The sequence below is a fragment of the Hippopotamus amphibius genome, chromosome 6, assembly GCF_030028045.1.
Source record: "Hippopotamus amphibius kiboko isolate mHipAmp2 chromosome 6, mHipAmp2.hap2, whole genome shotgun sequence".
In the NCBI taxonomy this organism is placed as follows: domain Eukaryota; kingdom Metazoa; phylum Chordata; class Mammalia; order Artiodactyla; family Hippopotamidae; genus Hippopotamus; species Hippopotamus amphibius.
In genome coordinates this window covers 48,984,105-49,001,488 of record NC_080191.1, presented here as the reverse complement: position 1 = coordinate 49,001,488, position 17,384 = coordinate 48,984,105, and the positions used below count along the sequence as shown (strand labels likewise).

Here is a 17,384-nt window from a genome sequence, read left to right as displayed (position 1 = left end):
CATAAATGACCCAGGAAGACATCTTTCTTGAAGATAGTACCCTTCTCAGATTTGCAACAGATCAACCTGAAGTTAGCCCCACACCTGGATAACTAAACCTAATTCTCAGGGAGGTAGGTGGGTCTAAAAGGCTAAATCCAACTACCCAAGTCTGCAAAAGAATCACTTTATAACTCTCTAGATGCAGAGGAAAGGTCAGAGATTTTCTTGTCTCAGCCTCTCATTTTAGGGAAGAAAGAGAGAGAAGCCAAATTATATGTCCACGATCTCCTGGCTTGTTAACTGCAGAGCCAGATCAAAGACCCACACTGCAAAGCCAATGGTTTTTCCATGCATGTTGCATGGAAACACTTATGCTCCAGGTTCAACAGCAATTATGATTAGAGGACAAAGTTTGAGGATCGTCCAAAGTCAATATAAAGATCTTTAAACTTCATTGGCCAATGATGCATGTCTTTTAGGCAGAAGATATTTAGTAAAGTAGAGAGAGAAACTTGGAGGAGTAAAAAAAAGAAAAAGAAAAAAAAACAGGTTGCATTGGGATAATTTTTCCCAAAATGTAGTATTTACCACAGAAACTCTTTTTCTATAGAGTTGAGGGGAGGAATTCATTCTGTGTTTGGAATCAACTCTTTCTCTAGTTGTTTTATTTATCATTATTTAACAACCATTCTCTGCCTTTATATTCCACCAAAAGAAGGACAAAGATTGAGAAAATACAAGACAAATATGGATCCTGTCCTCAATGCAGTAAGAGTGATAAGATACTCACAAAAATAACTGTGGCACCAGACAGAAAGTGGCACCATGAAGAGACTGCTTCCAGTTTGGAGACAGTGGGGGAGGGGCAGGGAGTTTATACGTGATTTCATGGTCCTTGATGGATACGTCATCAGCAAAGCCCACTGGAGTACTGGGAAACTAAGGTGGAATCTGTGTGATAAGGTCTAACCTCTTCTTTTGTGCTTAGTCTAGTTTCACTTGCCTATAGGGGGCCATGTGCAGAGTCCTGTCACCTAACAAGGTGGATTAGAGTTCCCAGAGGAGAACCACTGAGCCCGACACCTCTATTCCACGGCTGGTGTGCACGACACCTCAGTCCAAGATAGTGGCTGCAGAGGCTGCACCCGGCACTGTGACCTGGTGCTTGAGCAACACACTTGGCCCAGACCTGCGAGAACTCCAGCCCCTCCCCAAAAAGAAGAACACTCTAAAGCAGCCTGGCCGATCACTGCTGGGGAGAGCATCAACTCTAGAGCACAAGCTCACTCCTCTCCATTCTTTCCTCAGAGAATAAAACTTTCCTTTGCTTCTGAACCAAACTCGGTTTCATTCTATTGGCTCCAACGTCACTGGGCAAGAGGGCAAAAGGGTTGGTAACAGGTGGGGAGCACTTAAAAATAAAGAGATGAGCATTCCAAGGCAGATGCCACGCAAACAAAAACACAGAGGCTACAAAACTAGTTCACTCTTCCCAAAAAAAAATGGAAACAATACAACAAAACCCATAAGCAATCTACGATGCACCAGGCATTGGGAATAGAGCCGTGAAAAAGAACCAGCATTACTCTCGTGGCCATGACAGTCTAGGAATGAACTACAAGCTGGAAATTCAGGATCTGAGCAATGGGCACACGGAAGGACTGAGGAAAGTTAAGTTTGGAAAGGTAGATTAAAGACAATCACAGAATACCCCGCTTGCCACATATGCTGCAGAAATTTTGAACTAATTCTCAGAGTCCGTTTCTAACTATCTTAAAGCCTTTGCAACTGAGTGAACAATAATCCCTTGAAAGATTTTTTAATTCAGACACAGTTAATTGGTCTCATTCTCTGTAACAGCAAATTATCAATTAAGTACCAATGTTGGCATCAGTTCTACATTTTAACAAGATTCCTCCTTCCATATCACTAACAGAAGGCCATTCAAAGGTCAGTTTTAAACCTAAGGTAATAAATGGCCAAAATCCCAGCCATTCTCTACTTTTAAATACTTTAAATTACCAAATTTTTATTCTTTCCCAATTTTAAATTATTTTCCTTAGAAGAGTAACACAATGGTTCCCTAGCAATCAATGTCTCCTATAATTGTTAATAAAGTAAAATGTAATTATACTGTGTGACTCTTTGGCCTGAATAAAAGGGTCTAAGCAAATTTAGATCTTTGTAAAGCGAAATGTACATTTCAGAAATCAGAATCAGGTCCATTCTTTTTTTTTTTTTTTTAATTTATTTTTTTGGCACACGGGCTTAGTTGCTCCGCGGCATGTGGGATCTTCCTGGAGCTGGGATCGAACCCGTGACCTCTGCATTGGCAGGCGGATTCTTAACCACTGCGCCATCTAGGAAGCCCCCAGGTCCATTCTTAATAGGAAAATTCTGGTCAAAGATTGGGGGCAGGTTGCAGCAACTTACAATTTACATTAGGACAAATTTTGCCACCTGCTTTCTAAGATGTTCTCTCTGCCACTATATTTAGTAAATCACAAAACATCATACATTTGTTTTTATCCTGTAAAAAGAATATAGTCGCTTTTTGTGGATGGAAATGAAATGCATTTAACACAATCACAATGGACACTGAGATCCAGGAACAGAGTATCTGCTTATTTTCTAAACCACAACTCTTTGGCATTTTGAAGAAAAGTCTTGCTTATTTGTATTCTGTTTTAACAGTTGCTTTTCTGGAAGGATGGAGATGGGCAAAGGGCCACCACTCAGATTGAAAACTTAAAGTGGCAGCTTTGCACCAAAGGTTCATTTTCTATGTTAACCCTTAGTGGAAAAAAAATATTATTAACCGAGTGTTCCATCAATGTAATCTTTCCTTGTTAATTTCAGTATTTAATCTAGTTAAAAATAATGAAAAATCCTTGTGGTTTAAAGTTCACAAAGTATCGAGTGGATTCATTTATCACTAGGTACTGGGTGCACACCATATGCTAAGTACCTGTGTGGATACAAGTTCAAATACATTACCCAACACAAATGCAGTAAAAAAAAGTATGCCAAGCAAATCCTAAAAGTAGGATATCTAAATACAAACATGCTAAGTAATAACAAGGTCAAACTTTTATTACAATGGAGCTAATTTATAATGCAATCTCTATGAATCAACTGCATGATAAAATAATAGAAATCTGACTTCTAACATAATAAATATTTGTAAATTTTCCTTTTGAAGAAAGTAAACAACTTTATTCAAATGCCATAATTAACAATGGGTTACTTTTCACCATCTATTTTGCCCATTATGGATAGCAGCTTCATACCTGCTCTTCCAATAATTCCTGCCACAAAATATTGATTTCCTGTAACCTGTTCCAACGTTCTTCAGTCCATCGGCACACAGCTGTCCAGCGTTCACCAAGTTTCTAGGAAAGGAAGAAACCAACCTTGGTCACAATCCTTAAAGAAATTCTTGACATCCATTGTTCTCTATTACAAAGTAGCAATTCATGAAAAATATTTTTATGAAAGTTGCTTTAAATAATACAGATGAATCCTGTAAACTTATAGATAAGAAAAACTAATTTCCACAGAATTTAATTATTTCACACTACATGGCTAGGAAGTGGCACAACGAGAACTCCATCCTGTAACTTTTGACTCCAAACTCCCGATCTTTTCCACTTTGTGGTTTTTATATAAGCATTTAACAATTTCATATATACCTTCAAAATAAAACAAACATCTATTTTCGGTGCTTCCATTTTTTCAGGCTATAATTATCTTTAAGACAGAATTCAGTGCATCAATTATTTCTTAACCATCTTTTACATGCCAAGACAATTTTCATCCATAGTACCAAAATCATGAAAAAAAAAATTTTAACTTATAAAAACTATGTTTTGAATATGAGAATTTCTTTTTTTCCCTCCAAAACATATTACTTTTATTATTTAATATAGATGCAAGAATTCTAAGTAAATATTAGCAAGGAGACTCCAGCAAACTGCACAATGAGTATAAAAGGCTTATTCCAGCAATGTAAGGGTGGTACAATTAGCACGAAATTTCTTCAGAGAACTTATTACATCAACAAATTAAGGGAGAAAAATGATGTGATCAAATCAATATATGCTGAAAAAGCATCTGATAAACTTTATTTTTGTTTTTTTTTGTTTTTTTGTTTTTTTCTCATTTTATTTATTTATTTATTATTTTTTGAGGGGTACACCAAGATCAATCATCTGTTTTTATACACATATCCCCGTATTCCCTCCCTCCCTCGACTCCCTACCACCCTCCCCGTCCCAGTCCTCTAAGGCATCATCCATCCTCGAGTTGAACTCCCTTTGTTATACAGCAACTTCCCACTGGCTATCTATTGTACAGTTGGTAGTATATATATGTCTATGCTACTCTCTCACTTCGTCAAACTATGTTTTGAATATGAGAATTTCTATGAAAAAAAACTTAATTGATTTGTTCTGTTTACACCGCATGATCTATAGATAACTTCCACAAAACTTAGCAACAGAATATTACAAGTATTAGAAGATTAAATAATAAATTTGATTAATTTTAAAAAATGATTCTTCATGACTTTCCCAACAAATTATTTTACTATCACTTTATAAATAATGATTAACAAATTGTAAATTTTTGTTTCTTTGTTACTTACATGGGAGCAAGAATTATTTAATTCATATTATCTCATTTTGATATTTAATACCAGAGTAAGCTTTGTATAGTGCGAAGAGTAGAGAACTTAGAGCCAGAAGATAGGTCTCTTGTCTCAGCATGAAAACTCATCACCTATTTAAACCTCAGGGGCATCACTTAACTTCTCTGAATTTCCTCACTATTACATAGGCAAGACATGAATGCCTATCTCTCAGATTATTGTAATAACTAAATACTATTGCACCAAAGTCTAAAAACCACTGGCCAATTTTAAATATTATAAAAGAAAAAGGATTTCATATAGTTAAATTATAGTCTGAAAGTTACCGAAAATCACCAACTGACAATATTATGTCAGGTAATCCAAGTATTGTTCAAATAAAATACATTGACTCTTGGACAACAGGGGTTTAAGCTGCTTGGGTCCACTCATACTTGGATTTTTTTCAGTAGATACATTGGAAAAATTTTTGGAGATTAGTGACAATTTGAAATAAAGACAAACCACATAGCCTAGAAATATCGAAAAAATTAAGAAAAAGTGAGGTATTCATGAATGCATAAAATATCTGTAGATATGCATATACAAAATATGTGCTAATGGACTGTTTGTTACCAGTAAGGCTTCTGGTCAACAATAGGCTATTGGTAGTTAAGTTTTGGGGAAGTAAAAAGTTATACTTGGATTTTCCACTGCTTGAGAGGTCAGTGCCCCTAACCCCATGTGTTCAAGGGTCAACTGTACCAATAATTCTCTTTATAAAGACGTGTAAAGATACACTATAGTCACTAAGCAAAAAGAAGCAAGTTGTCGGGGCTCCCAAAACTAGTGTTGACATTCACCCATTGATTTACCAAAGAAACAGGGATATTAAATCCCACACAGCTGAAATTCTCAAACTTTACATTTTTTTAACATATTCATTGGGCTCCACTCCCAGGGATTCGGGACTACGTGGAGCCCAGAAATATGCATTTTAACAAAGTTGTGAAGTGATTCTGAGCAAGAAGTCTGTGGACCACTTGTTGAGATCAGTTCTTATGCTTCCAAATCTTATTCATATGCCCAAGGAAGCTGCGGACCACAAGCAGCACCACCATTCATCCCAAGGGCTGAAGTAAAGGAATGATACCTCGGTTCTCCTGTAAACCCCTGCGCTGTGGAACCCCAACTGGGAAGCACAATCTAAAAAAGATTGTTCTCTGATTCTAAATCAACAATGAGACTGCACATACAGAATAGAGGCAATGTGTAATTGGGGCTCAGACCACAGGACATTTGGGGACTATCTTACTTCACAGGGTCCTTACCTGTAACTGATCTTCCAGAATAGCTGTAGCACTCTCGCCACTGTTTTCATCCACAATCACCACCATGTGAGTTAGGGAATTTACCTTCACCTGTTCAGCCTCAAGATCATTTTGCAAACTCTAGAGAAAAAATTAAGATAAACCATTATGTAGCCTCAAGATCATTTTGCAAATGCTAGAGAAAAAATTAAGATAAACCATTATGTCTACTCTTTCCCACTGACCTATTTAAAATCCACTTGGTTGTCAACAGTAATTAAGGACACAATGAGGCATCGTGTTTAAATTTCTAATCATTAGCCTGAGTGTTTCTACTAATGAAACAAGCCCACTGTATATCTTTACATTTCACTATAAACCAAAGCAGTTTGAAAATGTAATGTCATAAGAGATTGCAAATGGGATGTTATCACTTTTATTCCAAGTTTTGGCCAAAAGAAAAAGAAGACAGGTGTCACATAAACAAGCTGAGTGCCTATAGTAGGAATTAAGAATATAGAACCGTTAAATCAAAAAAGTCCCAAAGTTAAATACAGTCAGAGATCATTTTATCTACTGTAGCATCATAAAAAGTGGGAGATAAGTTAAATGCTATTGATAGTCAGAAGCTGTTCTGATCTGTTACCTAGGAAAACAATTAGAGGTATACAGACTACTTGCCTTCCCACCTCTTCCATGGGAACAGTACAGGCAGGTCATAAGACATATGTATATAGGCAATTTAATTTATTCAAACACTACCAATAGTGTTGTCAAAGTTTTTGTTTGATGTATCCCTAAAGTTTTATTTATCAGTTAACTAGATATTTCACTGAAAAATAAAATTCTTCAAACAGTTTGCAGAGAGGCTATTTTACTCTACCTTTCCTTGACTATGAAAAGTTATCTCCTAAATTTGTGACCAAATTAAATCACCCACCAAATTTGGAACCCTCACTAGGAGAGGAAGCAATAGCTTCCCTGGAAGGATTAGCTACAGAACAATCTGAGGATCTCCTTATTCACGCAAAGCACTAAGGCTCTTAACCACTCACAGGTCCAAAAAAACCCTGAGAATCTTATGAACACTATGTACTTTCCTAAGAAAACTATACACACCCACAATAAAATTTTTCCTGCACTTTCATCCCTGGCTCAGAAAAGTCACATCCCCATGCACTTCACCCTACAAGCTGCGGAATAAAAGAGCACACTGAAGAAGTGTCCCATCTCTGCACTAATGATAGAAGCCATTGGCCCCTGAGGATGCTAAGTGCTGCTTTTTCATATTTGATAAGGTATAAAAGAAATATGAGCCAGATTTACTTTATGATCTTCTAGCAGCTTTTGTAGGGATTTTACATCATCATCCAGGGGGCAAGTTTCCATCTTCTGAATGCGTTCTTCTGTGAGTGTTAACCAGGCGGAGAGCTGCTGGAGCTGCTTCCTCTGCAGTTCCATGAGCACATCATGCAGCCTGTCCAAGGGGAACACAGCATTATTCCTACTCCTTCTTCCCTTTGCAAAGGCAAATACGCACTCCAGGCACCAAAGAAATGGGGCAGGGAACACATTCTTGTCTAAACCATTTAAAGTAGCACTTGGTCTTTAAATATAGAAACCAGCAAAAAAAAATTTTTTTTTTCTTCCTACATGGAGTCAATTAAATGCAGTCAAAGAATGCAAAAAACAGCACCCTCTATTTGTATCAGAATCATTGTTTCTTCAGTCAGGAATTCCTGCCTATTAAATAGGTGGAAATTGCCATGGAATGCAGTTTGCTCCTTCACACACAATACATGAAATAAAATGAAACATGGGGAAAAAAACACTTTAAAAAAAGTTACAAAATGGAATTGTGGATAAATATAACGTAGTCCTATCTTCATATCAGAGTTAATAGCCAATTTTAATACTGCAAAGTCCATATAAAATGACTTTGCCTTTTTTTGCTAATTTCTGTATTGCAACTTTGACCTTTTCATTTGGTTAACATATCAAAAGGGAAACAAAGATCATACAAAATTCCAGCAACACTACGTAAAGGAAAGAGTCAAAACTTTACAAGGCCATTTCTCTGGTTACCTTGTTCTCACAGACATGCAGACTTTTACTTGTGCTAAACTGGGCAACGCAGTGTTCCTCTCTGTGCTTCCACTCACCGGGACTGTCTGTCCATACTTTCCACCCTAAGTGCCTCCCATCTGGCATTCAACAGGGTCATTTGTTCCTGAATCTCAAACTCCTCTTCATCTGACAGAGTTCCTTGTGTTATCAGCTGGTTTCCTGCCTGCAGGACATTCCCCACACTGCTCTGGTGCGCTGTCAGCTCCATCATGAAAGCCTGGGAAAGAACATCATTATGATTTGTGAGCTGCTCGTTGAAGGAAAAAAATCTTAATAAATTGTTAATGCCTAAATATCAATGCTGTGACAAAAAAGTAACCATGCAGAGTGCAAATAAAGAAGACGTTGATCCAATTTTTTAAGCTCTGAATAGAGGAAATAAGCAGCTGCCTGAAGGAAAAAGGAGAATAGACCAAAGAGGACAATGTTACTTTGACGACACCAGCTACTTTTAAGTAATTGCTGATTATGCTACTGAGAGGTCGTGACCATGGAATTATGAGAAGATATAATAAATAAAACACCAAGTTCACCCAAGAGGAACTTCTTAAAGAAAATGACCATCTCTATTATTTTCGAGCCAAAACAGCAAATAAGGCCTGTCAATTAATATATCCACACCAAAAAACTACTTAATCAAAAGAACTCTTCCCATAATCCAATCACTAAACTGCAATATATCCCTGAAATAACAGGAAATTTTCATTATATAAAATTACACAGGAATAGCAGATATGAGTTTGCTTAAACATACAATAAATAAAAATAATCACTTCCTGGGGAACATTCAAATCTAAAGATTTGGTGTATTAATTAGCCATTTTGTATTTTAACTATAACAATACACTTCAGAAACGAGCAGTACTATGTACTGATTTTTGTCAGTGGCTCCACAGAATCTACAAATTATGATAAGATTAAAATCCGAAATCTAATTCCAATGCACAGTTAAGTCACCCACACCACTTTTATAACAAAGCCCTATTTAAATATCACAAGTCTTAAAATATGCCATGACCTTTCTGTGGAGCAGAATTCTGTAAACAACAAACATCAGCGTATAGCCCCTGATTAAGGCTCAGGCACCATGGCACATATATCCTGCTCATCAGCTACAGATTATTTACTTCGTGGGTTGCAAACTGGTCTTTGACTTCTTCAACGTCATCGGAAATGTCATCCTGCTCCTGGAAAGTGTCCTCGGCAGAGAGCAACCAGGTGAGCACTTCCTCCAGTGCTATCTGATAGCTGTCCAGGTCCATGTCAATCTCGGTGACAGTGCTGGGGGTTTCAGCTCGGGGACTCTCTTGCTCCTCCTCTGGCGCTGAGCTCTATAAAAACAAAGCCAAGAAAACCCACAAGCGTCATGAAGACCAGAAGGTATTCAACAAAGACACACTGGGTGGAGAACCTAAGGTAGGCATCACTGTGTCTTAGGCATCCATCCGATTCTCAGGAGCTAGGTGAGGAACGCCATGAAATAGTCAGAATGCAGTTATTAATACTACGATGGCAAAGAGTACAAAAGCTGCATCACTCATGGATTCTGTTCTTGGGGACATTCTAATATAGTTGGGAAGAGACAAATAACATAAATCACTTCTGAACAAAAATAAAAAGGCTATTAACAAAGTTATAAATTCCATGGGTCCAACAAGGAATGCTATTTGAATTTGCCAAGGACTAAAATAGGAAAGTTTCATAGAGGATCTCGAACATGCTGGGTCTTGAAGGATGGATGTCATTTAAAGAGACAGACATTAGAACTCTGCTTTGACCTTAGGTAAAGTGCTTTTACTGAAGTGCATTTTAGCATTGCATTTTAGACACAGAAAGACAGCCACACGTACAGGCTGTTGTAGTGATGATATTTTTTTGAGGCAGTTGTCCTCTAGTTTCCTAGTTGGGCTTTTTTTTTTTTTTTTTTTTTTGAAGAGCCCACAGAATAAGTTATTCCAAGCTCCTTCTAAGCAATAGAGAGCATTTTCTTATATACTTTAGAATCGTATATCCAAACCAACCACCTCTTTCATTTATTTATTCCCTTCCAGAGCAAAAGTTCTTTGAAATTTGCCTACAGCCTGTCTCCACTTTATCACCTCTCATCCACAATTTCTATGTATCTCAAACATACACAAATGAATAGAGAACAATATAAGAAATGCTCGTGTATGTAACAGCTACATTTGTTAACACTCCCTTTCATGCTGATTAGGCACTGGTCCCCACCACACACCTGGAAAGGCTTTCACTAATGTCACCAATAACCTTCTTATTGACAAATCTACTTTTCTAGCATCATCTTTAGGATGACCATGTAATTAACAAATAACTAGAACATTTTTGATAATCACAGTGCAAGAACAACACACATAAACCAGAACTGTTCTAAGCAAACCTGGAGGTCCGGTCACCTTATGTTTCTTAAACTCTCAGTGGCATTCTATACACCTGACCAGTCCCCATCCTCTTGAAGCTCTCCTTTCCCTGCTTCAAATACACCACCTTGGCTTTCCTCCTAGTTCAATAGCATCTGCCAACATGTAAGTAATGAAGCTCCTCAAAATTAAGTCCCAGGCCCTTTTCTCTTCTCTCTATGTACTTGGCCTGCATCGTTTCATCCATTCCCCTTGGATTTAAAGAGCTATCTATATCCTATTACCTTTATATTCCTGGTCCCAAACTCCAAACTCCTATGTCCTACTTCCTTAAGTTCTCCACATCGATGTCTCATAGGCATAGCAAACTTTGCCAGTCTTTACACCCTTCATTTCTTCCCCAGCTTCTTCAGGCTTCCCATTTCAGTAAGTCGCTCCTCCCTGCACTTAATGCCTCCAGCTAAATATAAAAGAACCAGCCTTGGTTCCTCTCTCTCACCTCCCACATTTAATATGTATGTATAAGCAATTCCTACCTTCAAAATTCATCTCAAATCCATCCAGGCCTCTCCATCTTCACAACAACGATTTGTCCTCAGCACTGCAACAGCCTGCTAACTGGTGTCTTTACTTTCCTGCTGTTACCCAGACTTCTACCTCCACCATCCACTTCTCACAGAGCAGCCAGAAGGATGTTGGAAAATGTAATCACATCATGACTTCCCTGCTTACAATCTTTCACTGCATTCTCAATGCTCTTAAGTTACAATTAAAAATTCTTAACATAGTTTACAAAAACACTGTGACAGCAAGAAACAGCGTGAGTGTGTGAGTGTGACTCTGTGTATGTGTGCATGTGTGTGTGTGTGTGTGTGTAGGGTTGGATTTCAATTAGGTTAATCACGGAAGTCTTCTCTGAAACAGTTGCATTGAAATTGAGGAAATATGGGAAGCCTGCCATGCAAACAGTGGGTGGAGGAGCATTTCACAGAGCGCAACCCACGTATACAAGAATCCTGGAGAAGGAGAGGAAGAAGTCCACCACAACTGCAGTGCAGTGGCCTAAGATGAGTTGGGGCGGTGGGCTGGACATTGTAAACCACAGGAGGAGATGAGGTATTTAATTACTATGAGGGCTGGAACAGAAAGAAAACACACACCAAAGATATTTCAGAGGAAGAATCCAAATGGACCGGTAAATGATATGCAGGAGTTAAAAACAATGAATCAGTGGCTCACAGATGAAATGAGAGAGATATGGTGCCAAAGACAAAGAAGGGAAAGGGAGTTAAGTTCTGGACCTAAAACCCTCAAACTGGAAAGCCAAAACAATCCTGAAGATCATTTAGTACCAAATCTCAATATTCTAATGAGGATATCTGAGAACTAAGAAAGTTAGTGACCAGCCAGAGGTCACTGAGACAGGCACTAGGATATATGAGGTGGGAAATGGAAGGCATTATCTAAATGCAAGTGTTCAGGAGGTATTCATTCAAATACAAGAGGAGACTTTCAACTGAGAGATTAAAGAGAAATTCAGGAATTATTTGCTGACCACCTAATGCTCTATAGCACATGTTGGTAGAAAGAGTAAGAGAGGAAGCCAGGCTATTAGTGTCCACTGGAAAGTAGAGGATGGCAAGATATATCAAACAGTAGATGATTACAACTTGATCACGTTTTATTTCTTCAATTAACTTAATTCAACCTCTAAGGCATTAATGAAATCATGGCAATGAAGAGGTCAATATTAACACTCTTGCTCTTAATCAAACAGCCAATGGCTTCTACAATTCTTATCATGCCAACCTGAGCCCTAAACAGAACTGATTATTTTATCTGCACAACATGAAAGGCAAATGAAACCTCCCTCCTTTTTAAAAGAGAATAGACTTCACTATAAGAAGTAGAATATCCCATCTTTCTAACAAAAGGAACCCCAATCTGATGAAGAAATGATTCTAAACCAAAAGGCAAACTTTAAAGATTATTTGAGCCACTGAAAAGGGTGTATCATTAATGTAGGATAATGACTATACAACTAGAGACAAATGCTTCTCAGCACACATTCAGTCAATTATAAAACATGATGCCTTTTCCTCAATATCACTTGATTTTCAGAACTACTAAAAAGAGCCCTAGGTTCACATTCTGGCCCCATCTCATGCCCTCTTTTCCTCAAAAAGCTTTTCTCTTTTTCTATAAATCGTAGTTTTTTGAAATGGAGAAAATAAAAGAAGTGGTACCTACTACCCAAAGAAAACCTGAAATAGTAAGTCCTCTGAAGCTTGGAGAAGGAAAAACAAATGCTATGCCAATTCAAGACTATTAATTATATGAGAACTAACTAACATTTGAAAAAAAATCTTGTTGAATAAAAATGAATGATAATACCTAAATAAAATGAGAAGGAAAAATTATAATAATAATAGCTGCTGCTTGTTGGCTGCTTATGAATATCGTTTTAGGTACTTTGAATTTATTAACTTTATAAAGTGGGTGGTTTTATTCAGATTTTACAATAAAACAGGATGAGAGGGTAAGCAACCAACCCAAAACAAGTAGTAACAGGGATGAAATTTAAGCTTCAAAGCCCATGCTTTCTGCCTCTCTAAAATGTATTTCTTATTTTGAAATCCATGTGTATCTTTTGATTGCTTTGTTGATAAATGTTAGACCAAATGACTTTTAAGGTCTCATCCAACTGTTAACATTCTCTCATTTTATGAATTAGGCAAACTGGTTAGACTAAAACAGAATAAGATAAAATACAGATTGATTCAAGGCAGGATAATTCAGGAAGAAAATTTCATGACTTTATTTATATCTCCTGAAAAAAAATCTTCACTTATATCCTGATGAATAAAACCACTGCGAGCCCTTAAGTGAAAAAACTCACCAAGTAACAATTATTCCTCCTAAATGAAAGGGAAAATAAAGCTTATATTTTGATGGCCCTTGTGAGAATGTGACAGTACAAAGCCATTCTCTAATGGCAAAAAAAGAAAAAAAAATTAGTACTTAGAACAGAACTAAGCTGACGTGAGAAATACCACCTTCAGCACAGGACAACAGTGATAAAAGATGCTGACCAGATGACAGAAAAACATAGGTCCTTAAGCATGTTACGCAGAAGCATGACCACAATCCTAGACTCTAACTGTAGCCTTGCTGTATGAAATAACATAGTCTCCTTCTTAAAAAGTAAAATCAGTAAAGTTATGGTTCTCTATTGCATACACGTGATATGTGACAGCATCCTAACTCATAAACTGAACTTCTAATGCTGAGAAACCAAGAGGTTCTTAGTCAAGAAAAAAATCCTCTGAAAGTGTTTTTATCTAGTACTTAAGAGAAAACAAATATGGCAAGTCAAATATATTAATAAAAATGTACCTGTACCTGAATGTTAATTTCTCCTTCTTCACATTCTTTCTTATATTTCCTTGGAAGTGTCTCTACCTCACGGATGGCATCTATAGTGACTTGCTGAGGTAGCACCTCAAACAAAGATGTTAAATACATAATTATGGATTTCTTGTCAGGAAGCTGAACAGCAACATCTAAAAGTGGAAGAAAATAAGAACCAGCTTAAATTAGATGTCCAAAGTATGTGAATTGCTCGATATTAGGTATAAAATAACTGTCCTTAGTACCCATAAACAATACTAGTATATAGTCTTTGCAATACCACGGCTCAGTAAATTTCTATTTCATTTAATATATGAGACAAAGGTAAAGATGATTACCTGCTTAATTTTGTTCAATATCCTATTTCTTAAAAATCTTCCCTGAAAGCTTCCCCAAGAGGCTCAAAGATAAGCTATCATTTAAGATAATGTCACAGATTTCATTCATATTATAAAAATAAGTCTAGAATTCAATCCTGCAACATTTGCAACTAAAGTTTTCACATCACATACAAGAAGCTCATACAAAAACACACTTTAATGAAATAAACCAAATACTAAGTTGTTTATCTAATTATTTTATTTTCCTAAAACTTTAAATCTTATGCTGGTGTTGATTAACTATTCTCCAACGATGTAATTAAATTTCCTCCTGAAGGATCCTAGAAATTGTTAAGCACAGAAGTATTATGTCTGTAATAAAATGGCTTGTACCACACTTCAAAAGGAAAAACACTTCTTCAATTCTCACAATTCTTTCTAAAAAGGGGGAACAAAAAAGCACTGCTTTTCAAGTATTCAAAATTGTAAAGCAAAATCAAGGTTGAAATTAAACACTGAACAATACCTTCAGGATCTAACAACTTTTCGATTCCCAAGTAAGTTTGAGCCTTGCTGAAGGCATGTTCAAGTCTCTCAATTGGGGACATTTTGACAACTCTCTCCCAGCTGAAGAGATCAGGTCTGAAATCAGCATGCAAATAAAATTCAGTGAAGATGAAATATGTGGAAACAAAGTTGTTATTGTTATAATCTAATACATTTCAGTTTTAGATTTTTTTATTTGTGAATATAAATTTAAAAGTTTATCTTTTATATCCCAAAGGCTTGTCAAACATATAACATTTTATAGTAATTATAAAGATGAAAGCAACAGGTAAAACATTCTCAGGTTTTTTGTATTGGTTAAACATGCCTGTTAAAATTCTGGAGTAACCACTGAAAAACTAGAAAGGGTATAATATTTCCCAAATAGTGAAAGGAAAAAAAGGGAGGAAGAACCTACCAGTGCAAGACAAGAAAGAAAAGAAGACACAGAAAAAGTAAGAAAAATGAGAAGCTCAAAATAAGTGGTAAAAATGAACATAAATACATCATCACAATAATGTTAATGAACTAAATTCTCCAATTAAAAGACCAAGATTAGCAGAATAGAAAATCCAGCTCTAAAATCTCTTCACAGGATACTCCTAAAGCAAAGACCCTGAAAGAATTTCCGTCCACCCTCTCCATACAGCTATTATCTAGTATTTCATTTCTATCTTGATTTTCTTTTAATCTTACAAATTGGACATTATTGTTGCTCTGATTTACTCAAAAGCTGATCATTTTCCTTGTGCTCAATCTCTTCTTGCATCTTGGACTCACCTACCCTCCTGGGATTTGCCTCCCTCACCCTCACTCCCAGTTCCCTCTCTGACTCCATCTCCCATTATTCCCCTTACTCACATGCCAGGTACCTCCTCCCCTTTTGCCTGATATTTTTCTTCGGCAATATTTACCATTCCTAAATGCTGCACAACTCACATTTTCATTTTTTAAAAACTGTCTGCCTCCCTCTATTAGAACATTAACTCCAAGGAGGACTGGGATTTTTGTTCTCTGCTCTGCATCCTATGCCCAGCACATAGAAGGCACTCCACACATACTTGTTAAATCAATTAAGTAATAGATGGAAAAGTGTTTTAGCTAAAATTCAAGTTTTCTGATAGCATCTGTTAACCAAATATAAACAGAGGGCAACCCCCTTAAACTGATAAAGGAGAAGTAGAAGAAGATTGGGTGTGGATTTTTTTAACCAGATAAAAGGTATATGAAAAAAGCTACAGCAAATAGCAATCTTATGATCAAACATTAAAACCACTCCCTTTGTTATCAAGAACAAAACATTCTGCTCACTACCACCAAGTCAAATCAATATTGTATTGAAGGACAGGGCACAAACGATCAGAAAAGAGAATAGAAAAGAAGGAAAGGGAAGGGAAAGGAGGGGAGGGGAGAGAAGGGGACGGAGGTAAGAAACTATTATAATTCATGGTCATCTACCCCCCAAAAAAGAATCCTACAGTAACAAATTCAAAATTTCTAAGAATTTAAAAAGTTTCCAGATATAAGGTATAGAAAAGTCAGCTGCATTTTCATATATCAGCAAAGAACATAAAGGAACTAAAACTTGAGACAATAAATAATTTACAAGAGGAATAAAGCACATGATGAATTTTGCCTCTCACATTTAAACCCCTGATGCATCTGGAGTCTGCTCAGGGTATGGTGAGACCGGGCTCCAATTCACCGAATTCCATTTGTTCCATACCATCTATTAATCTGCAACATCGGCTCAGCTGTAGATCAGGATGGAGCTACTTCTCAGCTGTTTATTCCATTAGGTTGAACTATATGAAACTGCCTTTTATGTCAAAAACAGTCAAATACTGGCAATTTCATATGCTTCAGCCTATTATTATATTAGCATTTTATTTCTATAGTTTCGATTAATATAGCTTCATAATTAGTTTTGGTTTCTGTTTGGGAAGTACTTCAGCCTGTCTCTTCAGGAGAGTAGTGGCTTTTTTTGGTCCTTTCGTCTTTTATTACATAATTAGAATCTGTTCAAAAGTTTCATGAAAAAAATCATTTATTTTTAATCGGGATTGTGTTGAATGTATAGTTTTCCTTTTAGTAGGAAGCTGAAAACTATCACAGTTCTTTGTGTATATTACTGGTTAATGCTGAATGAGTGGGCTTGAACTATGTGAATTATTTTACATTTTTTAACTTATAAATATGTAGAAGAAACCATGGACGTTGCACTCTGACATTTAAGTCCTATGGAAACAAAGATGTGATAGGTAGCTTTTTTTCCACAATATTTCTTTCTTTTATGTTTTCTTTTTTTTTTTTTTTTTTTTTTTTGGCTGCACTGGGTCTTCGTTGCTGTGCGTAGGCTTTCTCTAGTTGTGGTAAGCAGGGGCTACTCTTTGTCACGGTACAGGGGCTTCTCATTTCGGTGATTTCTCCTCTAGAGCATGGGCTCTAGGCACACAGGCTTCAGAAGTTGTGGCATGTGGGCTCAGTAGTTGTGGTGCACGGGCTTAGTTGCTCCACGGCATGTGGGATCTTCCCGGACCACGGCTAGGACCCATGTCCCCTGCACTGGCAGGCGGATTCTTAACCACTGCACCACCAGGGAAGCCCCCATTCTTTATGTCTTCTTAGAGCACGTGCAGAGGACAGAGGAGAGAGGTGGTAGTGGGAAGGGGCTTTAGGGAGG

At 37.0% G+C, this 17,384-nt stretch overlaps 1 protein-coding gene across 10 annotated transcripts in view; it reads right to left on the bottom strand.

Moving 5' to 3' along the window:
* UTRN (utrophin) overlaps positions 1-17,384 on the bottom strand; it is a 501,139-nt gene that overhangs the window by 359,847 nt on the left and 123,908 nt on the right. For all 10 annotated transcript variants that reach the window (XM_057739402.1, XM_057739404.1, XM_057739406.1 and 7 more), the window contains 7 exons: positions 14,682-14,797; positions 13,827-13,987; positions 9,174-9,377; positions 8,082-8,263; positions 7,246-7,396; positions 5,941-6,060; positions 3,273-3,374 (listed from right to left, as the gene is read on the bottom strand). In XM_057739402.1, coding sequence (XP_057595385.1) covers positions 3,273-3,374; positions 5,941-6,060; positions 7,246-7,396; positions 8,082-8,263; positions 9,174-9,377; positions 13,827-13,987; positions 14,682-14,797 — 1,036 coding nt within the window. The remainder of the gene's footprint in view (positions 1-3,272; positions 3,375-5,940; positions 6,061-7,245; positions 7,397-8,081; positions 8,264-9,173; positions 9,378-13,826; positions 13,988-14,681; positions 14,798-17,384) is intronic.